Source organism: Henckelia pumila, chromosome 1 (assembly GCF_033568475.1).
Source record: "Henckelia pumila isolate YLH828 chromosome 1, ASM3356847v2, whole genome shotgun sequence".
Classification (NCBI taxonomy): Eukaryota; Viridiplantae; Streptophyta; class Magnoliopsida; order Lamiales; family Gesneriaceae; genus Henckelia; species Henckelia pumila.
In genome coordinates, this window is record NC_133120.1 from 110570775 (window position 1) to 110586829 (window position 16055).

At 33.9% G+C, this 16055-nt stretch overlaps 1 protein-coding gene across 1 annotated transcript; it reads left to right on the top strand.

Moving 5' to 3' along the window:
* The first annotated feature begins 13821 nt into the window (after window positions 1–13821).
* LOC140872488 (uncharacterized) lies at window positions 13822–15458 on the top strand. The gene is made up of 3 exons (XM_073275335.1): window positions 13822–14242; window positions 14723–14871; window positions 15027–15458. The coding sequence occupies exons 1-3, from the start codon at window positions 13822–13824 to the stop codon at window positions 15456–15458; spliced, it is 1002 nt and encodes a 333-aa protein (XP_073131436.1).
* Window positions 15459–16055: the final 597 nt, after the last annotated feature.

The window sequence follows — 16055 nt, forward strand, 5'->3', positions numbered from 1 at the left end:
TGAAAAGTTCAAAGAATTCAAGGCTGAAGTAGAAAACAAGTTAGGTAAAAGTATTAAAGCACTTCGATCGGATCGAGGTGGAGAATACTTAAGTACCGAGTTTTTGGACTATCTAAAAGAGAATGGGATTCTCTCTCAGTGGACTCCTCCTATGACACCACAGCTCAATGGTGTATCGGAGCGTCGTAATCGAACTTTGTTGGACATGGTTCGATCCATGATGAGCTTCACTGAGCTTCCACCTTCGTTTTGGGGCTATGCGCTTGAAACGGCGGTATTGTTGTTGAACAACGTCCACACTAAAGCAGTGGACAAAACACCATACGAGTTATGGAATGGCAAAGCTCCTAAGTATTCGTACTTGAGGATTTGGGGATGTCCTGCTTACGTGAAGCGGACAGTGGGAGATAAGTTGGATAGTCGATCCAGCTTATGTTATTTTGTAGGGTATCCGAAGAATTCAATCGGATATTATTTCTATTATCCTGCTGAAACAAAGGTGTTTGTTTCAAGGAATGCCACCTTCTTGGAGAAGGAGTTCTTATTGGATAAGAAAGGCGAGATGATGGAACTCGAAGAAATTCGAGAAGAACCCGAAATACAAAATAACGATCCTACACCTCAGGAACCATTGCTGGACACGCCTATACCTAGAAGATCCGAGAGGACTTCTAGACCTCCTATTCGATATGGTCTTCTTCTTGAAGGGGATCAAGATGAACCCGATGTTGGATATGATCCAAGAAACTTCAAGGAAGCAATTTCTGATGCGGATTCAAATTTATGGCTTGAAGATATGCAGTCGGAAATAGATTCGATGCATACAAACCAAGTTTGGACTTTAGTAGATCCTCCCGATGGAATTGTTCCAATAGGGTGTAAATGGATCTACAAGAGAAAGCTTGGGCCTGATGGTAAGTTATTGACCTACAAGGCGCGATTGGTGGCAAAAGGTTATACTCAAAGACAAGGAGTTGACTATGATGAAACCTTTTCACCAGTTGCAATGTTCAAGTCCATAAGAATCCTTATTGCCATAGCTGCATGGTATGAATATGAGATATGGCAAATGGATGTGAAGACTGCTTTTCTTAATGGAGACATTAAGGAAGAAATCTATATGAAGCAGCCTGAGGGGTTCACATCCATGGGAAGCGAGCATAAGGTATGCAAGCTTCAGAGATCAATTTATGGTCTAAAACAAGCATCAAGAAGTTGGAACCAGAAATTTGATGAAACAATAAAAGATTTTGGTTTCATCAAAAATCCGGAGGAACCATGCATGTACAAGAAAGTAGTAAAGGATGCTGTGACATTCTTAGTACTTTATGTTGATGACATCCTACTCATTGGGAATGATGTAGGGATGTTGCAGTCAACAAAGATATGGTTATCAGGTAGATTCTCGATGAAGGATTTGGGTGAGGCATCCTATATTCTTGGGATACAGATCTATAGAGATAGATCTAAGAGAATGATAGGACTCACTCAATCAACCTACATCGACACCATATTGAAACGGTTTTAAATGGATGGGTCCAAGAGAGGACATCTACCCATGTGTCATGGAGTTTCTCTATCCAATTCTATGTGTCCCAAGACTGATGAAGAGATAGAGAAAATGACACATGTACCATATGCGTCAGCCATAGGTAGTATCATGTATGGGATGATATCTACCAGACCGGATGTAGCATTTGCTCTGAGTGTCACGAGCAGATATCAAGCTAATCCCAGTCAAATGCATTGGAAAGCCGTGAAGGACATTCTTAAGTACTTACGAAGGACTAAGAATATGTTCATGGTATATGGAGGAAGAGAACTAAAATTGGAAGGCTATACCGAATCTAGCTTCCAAAGTGACGTGGATGACTCGAAGTCAACCTCTGGATTTGTGTTCATGCTCAATGGCGGTGCTGTCTCTTGGAAGAGTTCCAAGAAGGACACCACAGCGGATTCCACCACTGAAGCAGAATACATTGCAGCATCAGCTGCTGCTAAAGAGGCCGTTTGGATGAGGAATTTCGTCCAAGAGTTGGGCGTCATTCCTGAAGTTGTTGGTCCAGTCCCGGTGTACTGTGACAACACGGGTGCCGTTGCTCAGGAAAAGGAACCAAGGTCTCATCAAAGATCCAAACACGTACTGAGGAAATACCACATCATCCGGGAGATTGTGGAAAGAGGAGACATCACTGTCGAAAGAGTGGCCTTTGCAGACAATATCGCTGATCCACTTACTAAGCCCTTGCCAGGACCATTATTTGACAAACATCGCGAAGCAATGGGTCTACGTAGTATGAGTAGTTGGCTTTAGGGCAAGTGGGAGATTGAAAGAGTGGGTGCCCGGTGAGCCAACTTGTGGCTAAGGGCTTTGATGACTCTTTGTATAAACAATCTTTTGTTTAATATTATTTACACTTTTATTAAAGGCAATGACTTTATCTCTCTTCATATTGTTATATTGTGATATACTATTGTTGTTTTGATAAAGACCTTGAATATACTATAGTGTATGTAAGATGTGGTAGAACATGGAGATGTCTATCATGAAACACATCTTATAGTCACTGTATATTCTAAACTGTTCCTAGTCGATTGAGCCGTCCGATAATAAGGATAAGGATCGCTCGAGTTTGAGACTAGCATTTGCGATGCGGAGTACCACGTTTCATTGGTAAGGAACATAGAGATGTTCGAAGCATGCAAATGGATATTCATATGATAAATGATCGAACTACCCTATCCGGACTTTCCAAGTGGTTATCACTTATCGAGTGGATATAGTCCGCGGTTTTGGTTGTACACCATTAGTCCTTACTACTTGAAACATCATTGAGACTCTATATTCTAGTACTGTGCTTTGACTCGTTTACCGACTCTATTGGGGTCATCAGGTGTCGGGATTGGGTACAGTTACAACACATATAGGAGTCGATGCATTGTTGTCAAGGATTCACCACATACTTGCGAGTGTGGTTATCCTATGCGATCTGAGGAGATATTAGTGTGACGAATCTCTGGCCAGAGTACATGATGTGATTTAAGAAATGGTTTCTTAGTAGCACATGCGATGTCACTATTTGATCTTCAAGATGTATTGCATAGTTATCGAATCTCGAACGACTCTCGATATACCAATGGTTGTTGATTCGATCGGGATATATGGATGAAGGGACCGTACTGTACGCTAACCAAAATCTATTGGTTCTTGTAGGCACTATCAGTGATACCTAGGGAATCATGGGGCGATGTTGCTAGACGCTCTTACCATGATTCGATGGGCAAGTCGGAAATTGTTGTTCCGAGTCACAAGGAGTTGTGAGCCCACGGCTAGCTGTATCCCTGAACCATTGAGGGTCACACAGTGTAATGGATTTTTAATCCCCGTTGAGATAGTTAAATTTAAAGAGTTAAATTTAATGAACGAAGAAGTTGGACTTCTTATTTAATTATGAGTAGAGGAGTAAGATTTCCTAAAATGACAAAGGGATGGACATTTTTGGAAACCACTGAATTCGGATTCGGAAAAATTTATCTTGACTTTAAAAGGTGCAGAAATGGTTTCTGTGCACATTGGTGAAATCGGTTTATCAATCGGAGTCACGATGAATTTTATATTAATTTCTGAACATGCGGGCTTTGCTTGTCGGGCTTGAACTTATGACTAATGGGCCCTAAGCTGTTAGTGGCCTACATTATAAATAAGTTATTGCAGTACAGAAATTACACACAACAGGTCACAATTTTCGAAAACCTAAGTATTTTCTATCAACAGTGGCCGCCCCCCTCCCTCTCTACTCGGTAAAATCCAGCCTGTGATTTTGAATTACAGTCTGGTTTAACGGATCAAATTCGTTAATCTCTTCGTAGAAACTTCTGATAGATTTTCTAGTGCAATCTATCAGAGGGATTAAATATCCGTTCGTGGACCTGATTGAAGAACAGTTCGTCCATCAGTTCCAGGGATATACAACAAGAGCAGAGAAATCTGTTGGTGTCCAAAATCTCGATTCGAGATTAAAGGTAAAAATTTTATAATCGTTATTTAATTTTTACACACACAATTTAATCGTAAGGTTGATACCCATTATGGAATCGTTCCATATAAAAATTTTTAAACTTCCGCTGCACCGGGTATCAATCCAAATTGATCTGATCGCCCCGTTCTCCAACACTATAGTAGTTCGTATACTAAGAATCCATACAATGAAATTATACAAATTCTAGGTCAATGCAAAAACATAATTAAGAATAAATCCATCACAAAACAATTTACATTTGATCTACATCATCTATTAAAAACCAATAATTTTTCAACAAACAAACCTAATAATTACGCATCAAAATTCAAAATAAAAAAAAAACAATTGTATCCAAAAATAAAAACAAAAAAGCTAGATTGTCAATGACCATCACGTAATCTTCATTCATTTTCATTTCTTTATTCACATATTTTTGTAAGTTTAATATATAATTTACATATAATTAAAATTTCAATTAAACAATAAATAAGTTCAATTTGGTGAAACTAAATAATTAATGGGCTTGTATTTAAGTAATAATTAGGCCTAATGTGTAGTGGGCTCAACAATGTTTATAAAAAAATTAATGGGCTTGTATTTAACTAATAATTAAGCCTATATATCCCTTTTTTTTGGCCCTCCGCCCTTGATCTCACGGTCTCTTCTCTCTTCGGCAGCCTCACATAGAGGCAGAAAGATGGGATGGAACGCTCTTCAGAAAGTAGGCGCTCAATTGAAAAGTAGGGCTGGAGATGGGTTTAAATAAGGGGCCAAAGAGAATGGGCTGAGTACTTATAATAAGTTGGGCCAAAGCCCAAGATTTTGTGTGTGAGTAGAGGAAGCACCATATATATCTGGGTGTTTAAGAAGGGATTTGTTCTGGACTAGATAGATTTGCGATTGGTAATTTTGACATTATGGATTTTGGTTTTTTTTTTTTTTTGGGAAAGAAGTCGATGTAATGATGTAATTTTGACATTATGGGTTTTTGTTGTTTAATCAAGTGCTGCTTATTAAGAATTTTTTAATGAGCACCTCTACGCTGCAAACTTGTCGTATCTGCATGGCAGTAATTTTTAAAAAAATTTCAGGACTTAAAAATTTGTTAGGTAAATAAGGCCGCACTCATTATTTAATAAAATTGGATTCGAGAACAAAATTGAGAGTTGGAGCTCAAATTCATTAATTTGACAGTTAAATAGCTTTAAAACGATGAAACGGTCAATCATTTTTTTCTGAAAACCCAAAACTTCATTTTAAAATATTATGTAATTTATCTTTCAAAAAAATTTGTATTCTTTTATTTTTATAAACATTCATTTGTTTAGTTTCCGAAAAAATAAAGGAATGTATATGCATGTCAAGGAATGTATATGTATATCGGGGTCTACTTTTGTATTTTATTGTTAATAATAATAATAATGGTTATAAATGATTATATAGTGAATAATTTTAAAATTACGCATTAGCAACTTTTCAAATATCTTAATTTCTAGTAGGCAAAATTCTTGAATTATTGAACGCAAAATTATTTAATTTGTGATCTTTTTATTTTTTAAAATTCTTTTTAATTATTTAACTATGTATTTAGTTTTATAAAAATAAAAATAGAGTGTATATGTCCATTATTTTTAATTTTTATTAATAATAATATTAATGAAAAATAATAATAATCACTCATTTTTTATTTCTGTTAAAAAAACTTGAATATTTTTTTACTGATAATATGATTGACAAAATTATAAATATATTTGGAATAATCATAATATTTTTATTCCAAGCATTCCCCATTCGGTACTACACAAACTATCAAATAGAATTATAATTAAATGCTGGGTATATTTTATAATTATAATTAAACTTTCAAAACAATTATATTTAACTACGTGCCAATATCTACTTAAACTATCAAATAATTAATTATGTAATGCAAACTATCAAATAGTACTTTTAATTGTGAAATTTTAATTTAAAAAAAAAACTTAAACGTGCCAATATTCATAATATTTTGTTGACTAGGAATTGAATACATTTCAATTTAAATCGATTCACATCATACCCAAACATTAACCAAAACTATCAAAAACCTGAATTAGGGTTCAGTTTTGGTTCCATCTCTTAGTGAAATCGGAACAGTCGATCGGTTTAAAAACAGTTAATGAGATTCTATATTTAGATCAGTATTCAAAGCAGATGATCAGGAGCGTAACTGCTTTGAGATATAATTTGAGGCCACGAAGGACCTAACTTTTTTGGATTGGATTGGTTTTTTCCTTATTTTGGTTTGCTTGAATTATAATTGGTTTTGTTTAGTAGTATAATCGGAACGTGTGGAGTAGTATAAAACTTTCATGCGGTGAAAAGTTGCACTAAATTTTATATTTTTAATCGTAAGCATAGACTAAATAATTAATTTGATTAAAAAACAATCAACATAATTAATCCGGAATATAGCTTTTATATATATATTTTAAGGTAAGCTTTTCTATATATATATATATATATTTTAAGGTAAGCTTTTCTAACGATATATTTAAATACACACAAAAGGTCTTATTTATTTATGCTAGCTAGTGTAAATTTTCCAGGTAGCATGACAACATAGGGCCAACGTGCCATCGAAAGCTGTGATTGCGCCTTTTCCCGCGCACTTGTAAATATTCAAGGATGTTTCAGCCCTTCAACCTGGGGTTTATGCAACATTAAACGTGAAATTTTCCATGAAAATTGTAAGGAAATGGGGGTTGTACATAAAACAGTTTGAGGTGTTGACAACACCTACAATAACACTTTGAGTAATTTGCAGCGGAATATAATTTAGGCGTGAATAAAATAAACAAGCAACCAAATAAATAGACTCAAATAATTTAAGCAAGAGTATAAAATACTCTTACAGCGCCTCAGGGCAAAATTTCACTAGAAAAATACTCAAAGAGGTTTACAAACCCTAAAACTAGTGATTATTGTAAAAATCAATTTCTCAAAACATATGAGAAAATAAAGAGTAAAAGTTCTCCTAAAAATTCTATATGAAATAGAATAAAGAAAACGAAGCAAGGAGTTTGAAAAATATTGATGCCAAAAACTCAATGAAACGCCACTCTTCAATCTATGATCGTGTTCTTCAAGGCATCAAACTAGAACACGACCTCAACTAAGCTTTATAAGATCTTCAGAATGATCTTTGTTGTACGCACAGAAGCTCTCTTAAGAGTATTGCTTTCGGACTCTCTCTTTGATCGGTGTACGTCCAACTCCTTAAATAACACAATAATCCTTCTTCAACATGTTTTCTTGTAGGCGTAGGATTCTTTTGATTTGATCATATCAAATCTACACAATTTAAAAAAAGATATATATTAGATATGATCTGATAAATATTATATAAAGTCAGGGCCGTTCCTTGTAGGAGGCAAAAGAGTCCTTTGACTCAGGCCCAATAAATTTGGGGGCCCATAAATTTTTAAAAAAAAATTATTAGTATAAAGTTAATTATAGTATAGCTCACTCTCACAAAAAAAAAAAAAAAAAACTATAGTATAGCCAAATCAAAATTCATTGCCCAGCCTTTTTCCAACCATAAACGAAAGTTTACAGAAAACAATTAGATTTCAATTCAACATTACGACATCACATTTGGTTTCTTTCGAAGGTTTTTTTCTCAATTCTCGTGTGCTATATATTTTCCTAAATATTTGTTTATTTGATTATTTCATAACTAGATTGAGACATTGAGATAATTTTTTAATGGAGAAATGTTAAAAATTATTTGAATAAAACGTTTGAATTATTGTACTTAAACTGTTTGATAAAATGTTCGAATTAGTTTTTTTGGTAACAATGATATATTGTTGATCAAAGAGATGATAATTGAAAATTGTGAATTTGATATCTAACATATAGTCAATCAGAAAAGGCAATTGGGAAGAATTGACATGAAAAAATTGTTTTTTCTTTCTTTCTTGGTAGTACACGTAAGATGAAAGGAATTTGAGGAATAGTTGCAGGTTTTGTGAGTTCAACTTTTGATTAATTTTCTAATCACATAAATGATGGTTAGGACACAGTAAAATCTATCCCTTGAAAAAATTTATTGGTAACTATATCCATTTGTAAGCTGGGAATGATGGAGGTATTATCTGTGTGCTGTGTGCACTGACTAGGTTTATGTTTTTATTTTTATGCTGACCCGTCTGATTAAAAGCATTTGAATAACGATGTTATCTTCATTCATTAGAAGAACTAAGGTGTACTTATAATGCTATAATTTCATGATAATGCATGAGTTCCAATCAAGGCAGATCCTTTTACAGATTTATATATGGTGTTTGCAAGTTGTTTCATTGATCAATAAATTTGTATGCACTTAAATACTTAATAAGTGACAATAGAAAATCTGATCTGAATTGGAAATTATGATTTATTTATTATAAATTTTCAATGAATAAGAGGAGTATATAATTTTTTTGTGTGATTTATTTATTAAAATTTTCATCTAATTGTTAAATTCTTAGGTTTACCATGCCTCCTAAGTACATGTCTGGGTCTCAAAAAAGAAAAAGAAAGCAAAATGTTGAAGAATTAATTCGAAGTCAAGCTGGAGATATCAATAAGTACTTTGTTTCAAACAAAAAACGCTTGTGGAGGTTGAAAACATGGTTGATAATTCAATTAGTAGAGAACAAGATAATGAATTGGATGATAATGAGATTGATACTGAAGATGTCGATGAATTGAATGATAATGAGAAAGATGATGAGTATGTTCAACATGAGAACTTTAATTATCAGGAGACTTACTATGATGATCCGGGGAAGTGGGACAACATTGATCAGAGAGTTAGAGATTTTTTAGTAGAAATAGGTCTAAAAAGAGATGTTCGTAATGTATTTCCTAAGGATAGCGCTACAGTGGCTGGATATGGTCAGTTAGCTAATGAAGGATATAATGATTGGCACAATTTGAGTCGTTGTCTTGCAAATCATGAAGCGAGTAATGAGCATATGGAGTGCATGATGAATTGGCTTGAATTGGAAAGAAGGTTGAGAACAAATAAAGTGATTGATGCAGGCGTTCAAGTACAACTTAAAAAAGAAAGAGAACATTGAAAACAAGTGTTACAGAGGATAATCGCAGTTGTTCAACTATTAACGAAGAATAATTTAGCATTTTGATCGAGAAAATACTACCACATAAAATCAACTCAAATATGTCTATCAATTAAGCTCGAATAAATCGCAAGTGCACAAGTCAAGTAATAATATAGTGTACATGAGTACGAGTATCGTTCCACAGAGATCGATGTTTGAAAAATTCACCTCAAGTATTATTCTTTAGTTAATAAAGATAAGATGATAATAAATTAATAACCTAAAATGAAATATGAAACAAAACAAAATAATAAAATTAAATTCAGAAAATAAATAAACGATTGTTAGGATCTCGGTTCACCTACCCCTTTTTTTCTTCTCTAATGATTGAAATTCAGTTGTCAAGTCATGCTTCTGTCGGAATTCCCTAATCTATCAATATACCCTGTCGAGCTATATTAATCTAATTAACAAATTGCAATAACCAAGTGTCCTTGTGTTATTTAACAATTGCAATTGAATTAACGATTTGGGGAATCCTCTAGCTTTCGACCTATTGGACTATGACTATCAACATGTATCCAACCTCATATGTCTGTGCAAGTTGTAGATCCATTGACTATATTACCCTATCATGTTATAAAATCTTCTTTCAGTATCAATTATAACACATAAAATCAATTCGAAGTTGATCAATCTCCAAAATTACAATAAACACAATAATATAATCAAGAATGCATAAAAACCAAATTCAATCTTCAAGAAGAAATCAAAACAAAGTTTTGGGGGTAGGATCCCCTAAATCCCAACAAATATAAAAGAAAGAAGGAGAAAATATAAAACTAGTGTTTGCGGTTCTTGTTTCTAGTTGAGTTCTTCACGCCGTCTCCCTCTCCTGCGTTTTTTATGTGTGGAACTTTGGAACTCTTTCTCACGTCTGATATGTCCCCTTTTATATGTGGTTGAAAGCTTATCCAGTAAAGCCCCAAAAAATCGCAACTTTTAATGTTAGAAAATTAATATTTTTTCAGTCCGCGTCGCGCCATGGCGCAGAAAAGTCACGCCTTAGCATGAAAAGTTCTATTTTCACTTTTTCAAAATCCTCGGTTCACGCCACGGCGCAGGAAAAATCACGCAATGGCTTGAAAAGTTCTTCCTCCAGTTTTCAGCGCGCAGTTAGCTTCAAAAATATAACTTGAATTTCAGCCGTCGGATCGAGTTGAAATTTGTAAAGCAGCTTCAAAACACCTTGTACTAAAATCGGAACGGTGAAGATTGGATTTAGAGCAATCTATAATTAAATTTGAATTTTTTACCAAGGCTGCTCCGTAATTCATTCTTCAAAAACCTATTTTCCTATAAAATTAACCCGAAGAGTGAAATGCACAAATTAGCAATAAATCACACAAAAACAATACATAAAATAATATGAGACCAAACATATGCATGCAAAATAGACATAAAATAATGCACACAAAATGCACTTATCAACACCCCCATACTTAATTATTGCTCGCCCTCGAGCAAGACATGCAAAACAATATGCAAACAACAACAAAAGTAACAATGAATCATGAACGTGCACAGCCTCCGAAAAGTTCCCACATTCAAAAATTTAAAACCACAAACTTCAGATTGTTCACAATAAACTATCAGTTTAACGTAAACTTGTGTGTGTTCCATGTTATTCCAGCTTCGTGCAACTTTAAAAGAATCCATCCTAAGAATGTTTAGCGACCTTTGACAATTCAATGCAAGTATCACAATCCAGCACTCCGTCATCTCAACAATCCCAAACAAAAACATGTACTTTCTTGAAATTAATTATGTACCTCCGGATTTTGCACCCGATATTGTTTTATAAGCCCCAATAATTATCCGCAAACTTAGCTATAACTAACATAAAATTAGAATTTCAATCCCCTCGTCTATAGCCCGGATGGAGCATCAATCCCATTTAACCCGCAGACTTAGCTATGGAACAATGACAAGAATTTCAATCATTGTCCAAGCCCGGATGGAATTGTAATTTTAAAATTTGTTTAAAAATTTTTATTAACCCCATGGACTCCGCATACTTAGTCAAAAACAAGGGATTAGGATTTCAATCTCTCGCTCGTAACCCGGATGGAGTTAACTTTAGCAACCAAAAAGATTTTTCAAAAAATTGTTGGTACGCCCAAGATTATACATGCAATGTCTAACAACTATCAAGAATCCAAAGACACTATCATGATTAACAAACATCTATTGTCGTGCAATGGTCAAACAAACACGAACTTCATCAATTACTTCGCTACACTACACAAGTCTAGCATGCGTGCTTAATATGATTCACGATTCAACCAACAGCTTCTCATGTTCAATCAAAAGCAACATTTTTTCAAAAACAATTTTTTCCAACTCTATCATCATTGGCTAACAGTCATCATTCTACTTATTCACATAAGACAAACACAAAACATAATGATATGCATGAATACTAACTATATGCAATAATCTAAACCATATGAATGAAAAACATAATGACGAACGAAACAAAACTAAATAACACCCCCCATACTTATCCAAAGCATTCCCTCAATGCTCTAGAACAATGAACAAAATGAGAAACGAAAAAATTCAAAACAGAAATAAACACAATGAAAACAAAATAACACTCCCCTGGTCAATCATCGTGGTGTATATCCATCTGCCGCTGCTGCACCACATTTCTTAGGCCATCAATAATCCAAAATATTCGCCTTGCAAATCAAAAATTTTGAGGGATTAAACATGATCAACTTAACACAAAACAACAATAAAAAAACTGAAATTAAATAAACAAAACAAAAAGAATTAGAATTCTTAGGTTGCCTCCCAAGTAGCGCCTGATTTTCAGTCCTTGGCTCGACCCTCAAAAGCACTCATTAAAGAGCCGCTGACGCCCATAGTAAGTGTCAAATGACACCACAAATGGGTCTTTGTTCCATGTGCCCTCAAGCTTGGCCAGATAAATGTGGTTTAAACTCGTCACCTCAACAACACCCCATAACAGCTGGTAAACATGGGAAGAGAAAATTTATGTTGGCTCTCGGTGTTGTTGGGTAAAACTTATGAATATTTGTCGATGGAACATCTCAAAGTATTACACCAGATGAATTCCTGCAAAAATAAAATAGAAAATGGTAGCTCACGCAGGAATAAAGTAGAATAAATAAAAGAATTAACCAAAGAAATAACAAAAAGTAAAATTTGTCAATTTCAATCCCCGGCAACGGCGCCAAAAACTTGGTCGAGCAAATACTACCACAGAAAATCAACTCAAATATGTCTATCAATTAAGCTCGAATAAATCGCAAGTGCACGAGTCAAGTAATAATATAGTGTACATGAGTACGAGTATCGTCCCACAGAGATTGATGTTTGAAAAATTCACCTCAAGTATTATTCTTTAGTTAATAAAGATAAGATGATAATAAATTAATAAACTAAAATAAAATATGAAACAAAAAAAATAATAAAATTAAATTCAAAAAATAAATAAACAATTATTAGGATCTCGGTTCACCTACCCTTTTTTCTTCTCTAATGATTGAAATTCAGTTCTCAAGTCATGCTTCTGACGGAATTTCCTAATCTATCAATATACTCTGTCGAGCTATATTAATCTAATTAACAAATTGCAATAACCAAGTGTCCTTGTGTTATTTAACAATTGCAATTGCATTAACGATTTGTGGAATCCTCTAGCTTTCGACCTATTGGACTATGACTATCAACATGTATCCAACCTCATATGTCTATGCAAGTTGTAGATTCATGGACTATATTACCCTATCATGTTATAAAATCTCCTTTCAGTATCAATTATAACACATAAAATCAATTCAAAGTTGATCAATCTCCAAAATTGCAATAAACACAATAATATAATCAAGAATGCATAAAAACCAAATTCAATCTTCAAGAAGAAATCAAAACAAAGTTTTGGGGGTAGGATCCCCTAAATCCCAACAAATATAAAAGAAAGAAGGAGAAAATATAAAACTAGTGTTTGCGGTTCTTATTTCTGGTTGAGTTCTTCACGCCGTCTCCCTCTCCTGCGTTTCTGATGTGTGGAACTTCGGAACCATTTCTCACGTCTGATATGTCCCCTTTTATATGTGGTTGAAAGCCCATCCAATAAAGCCCCAAAAAATCGCAACTTTTAATGTTAGAAAATTAATATTTTTTCAGTCTGCGTCGCGCCATGGCGCAGAAAAGTCACGCCTTAGCGTGAAAAGTTCTGTTTTCACTTCTTCAAAATCCTCGGTTCACGCCACGGCGCAGAAAAAATCACGCCATGGCTTGAAAAGTTCTGCCTCCAGTTTTCAGCGCGCAGTTATCTTGAAAAATATAACTTGAATTTCAGCCGTCGGATCGAGTTGAAATTTGTAAAGCAGCTTCAAAACACCTTGAGCACTCTATAATTAAATTTGAATTTTTTACCAAGGCTGCTCCGTAATTCATTCTTCAAAAACCTATTTTCCTACAAAATTAACCCGGAGAGTGAAATGCACAAATAAGCAATAAATCACACAAAAACAATACATAAAACAATATGAGACCAAACATATGCATGAAAAATAGACATAAAATAATGCGCACAAAATGCACTTATCACATTTCAAGGAAGTTGTGAAAAACTTTATGCTGAAAACAATGGTTTGTTCCTACTGGTAATTGAAATGACCGCAGTGTTTGATCCAGTAATGAAAGAGCACCTCCGGAGGATTAAAGACCATGTGACTTACACTACATATCTCGGTTGCAAAATTCAGAATGAGTTGATACAGATGTTGGCAAGTGAGGTAAGAAAAACAATACTTGCAAAGGTTAGAAGAGCAAAATATTTTTCAATCATATTAGATTGTACTCCTGATGTCAGTCATAAGGAGCAAATGTCCATTGTCATACGATGTTTAGATGATTCAGAAAGTTCCACAAAAGTAGAAGAATATTGGGTGCAATATTTAGAGGTTGATGATACTTCGGGACTTGGGATTTTTATGCATATTAAAAATGCTTTAGTCAATCTTGATCTTGACATTAATGATATTAGAGGTCAAGGATATGATAATGGATCTAATATGAAAGGGAGGCATAAAGGTTACTTAAAATGAATCCCAGAGCTTTTTACAATCCTTGTGGCTGTCATAGTCCTAATTTAGATTTGTCTGATATGGCAAATTGTTGTCCTAAGGCTATGTCATTTTTTGGAGTTATACAACGGATCTATACATTGTTCTCCTCTTCTATCAAGTGATGGAAGATTTTTAAAGATCATGTGAAGGGTTTGACAGTTAAACCATTGTCACAAACACGCTAGGAAAGTCATGTTGAGAGTGTTAAACATATAAAGGAGCAAACTTCACAAATAAGAGATGCTTTGTATGATTTGGCAAATAAAAGCGAAGATCCTAAGACGAAGAGCGAAGCTGAGTCCTTAGCATTACATGAACTTGAGAATTTTGAATTAATTCTTGCTTGGTGTGGTAATTTGGTATAAGTTGTTGTATGCTATCAACACTGTGAGTAAATTTCTTCAATCTGAAAATATGGATATTGATGTTGCTGTCAAACTTTTAGAAGGAATTATTTTATTTCTAGAGGAATTTAGAGAAGATGGTTATGATAAAGCCATGGTTGAAGCTAAAGAAATGACTTGTGAGATGGGCATTGAAGCTGTTTTTCAAGAGAAACGCGTTGTTCGAAGAAAAAAAAACAATTTGGTGAAAGTAACATTGAAGAAGTGACACAGTCAGCTGCAGAATCTTTTCGAATCAACTATTTTCTATTTATTGTTGATCAAGCTCGTTCTTCTATGACAACTCGGTTTGAACAATTCCAAAAGTACGAAGAATTATTTGGTTTTTTGTTTAATCTGGAGAAGCTACAACTTACAGATGATGAAGTATTGTTGAGATCTTGTAAGAATCTTGAAAGTTCTTTGACTCATAGGGGTTGTTCTGATATTAGTGGGGATGATTTATTCTCAGAGTTGACATTCCTGAAGTGTTCATTACCAAGAGAAGCCAAAACAACCATTGATGTAGTGAATTACTTAAAGAAAATGGATGGTTGTTTCTCAAATGCTCAAATTGCTTATAAAATTTTGTTGACTATCCCGGTTACAGTAGCGAGTGCAGAACGAAGTTTCTCAAAGTTAAAGCTTATCAAAACTTTTCTACGATCAACCATGTCAGAAGAAAGATTGAATGGATTGGCTATGTTGTCAATTGAGAAAGAAGTTACTGAACAACTTGATTATACAGACTTAATTAGTATTTTTAGCTCCAAAATTGTAAGGAGGGTTGCATTTTAGTGATAATTTTGGACATGTTTGATCTTATTGTTTAAATACAATAAAATTTTCTGAATATTATTTTTTTTATAGTCTGAATAGTATTGTTTAGTTATTTATATTTTTTTTAATGTATTGATTTAATTCAAAAAGAATATCATGGAACTAAAAGAACGCGAACACATATTACGCTTAATTAAATCATTTTGGGGCCTTTTTTAGGAAAGTTCGACTCAGGCCTAAAAATACTTAGGATCGGCCCTGTATAAAGCTTATCAATATCTCAAATCAACTTATTCAAGGAAATAAAAACACTTATAAGATTACTTCATGTCCAAGAAAGGCAAAAGATATTAAATAAAATCTTTGTAAAATAGGATTATTTTAAGGAATAAAATATTCCTTTCAAAAATGGTAACTGAAAATCAGAAAACGCTGGATTTAAAAAAAAAAATAAAAATAGATGGAAATTGGGTAAAGGGTTTGTTAAATAAGCTCGTAAATGTGATGTTCTTTTTTGACCATAATTTTAGTATCTTTTTTTATTATTATTTCGATAATCCAATATACGATGGCTTCGGTGTTTCTGCAATGTGGGCTGTTAGCCTGTTAAGTGTT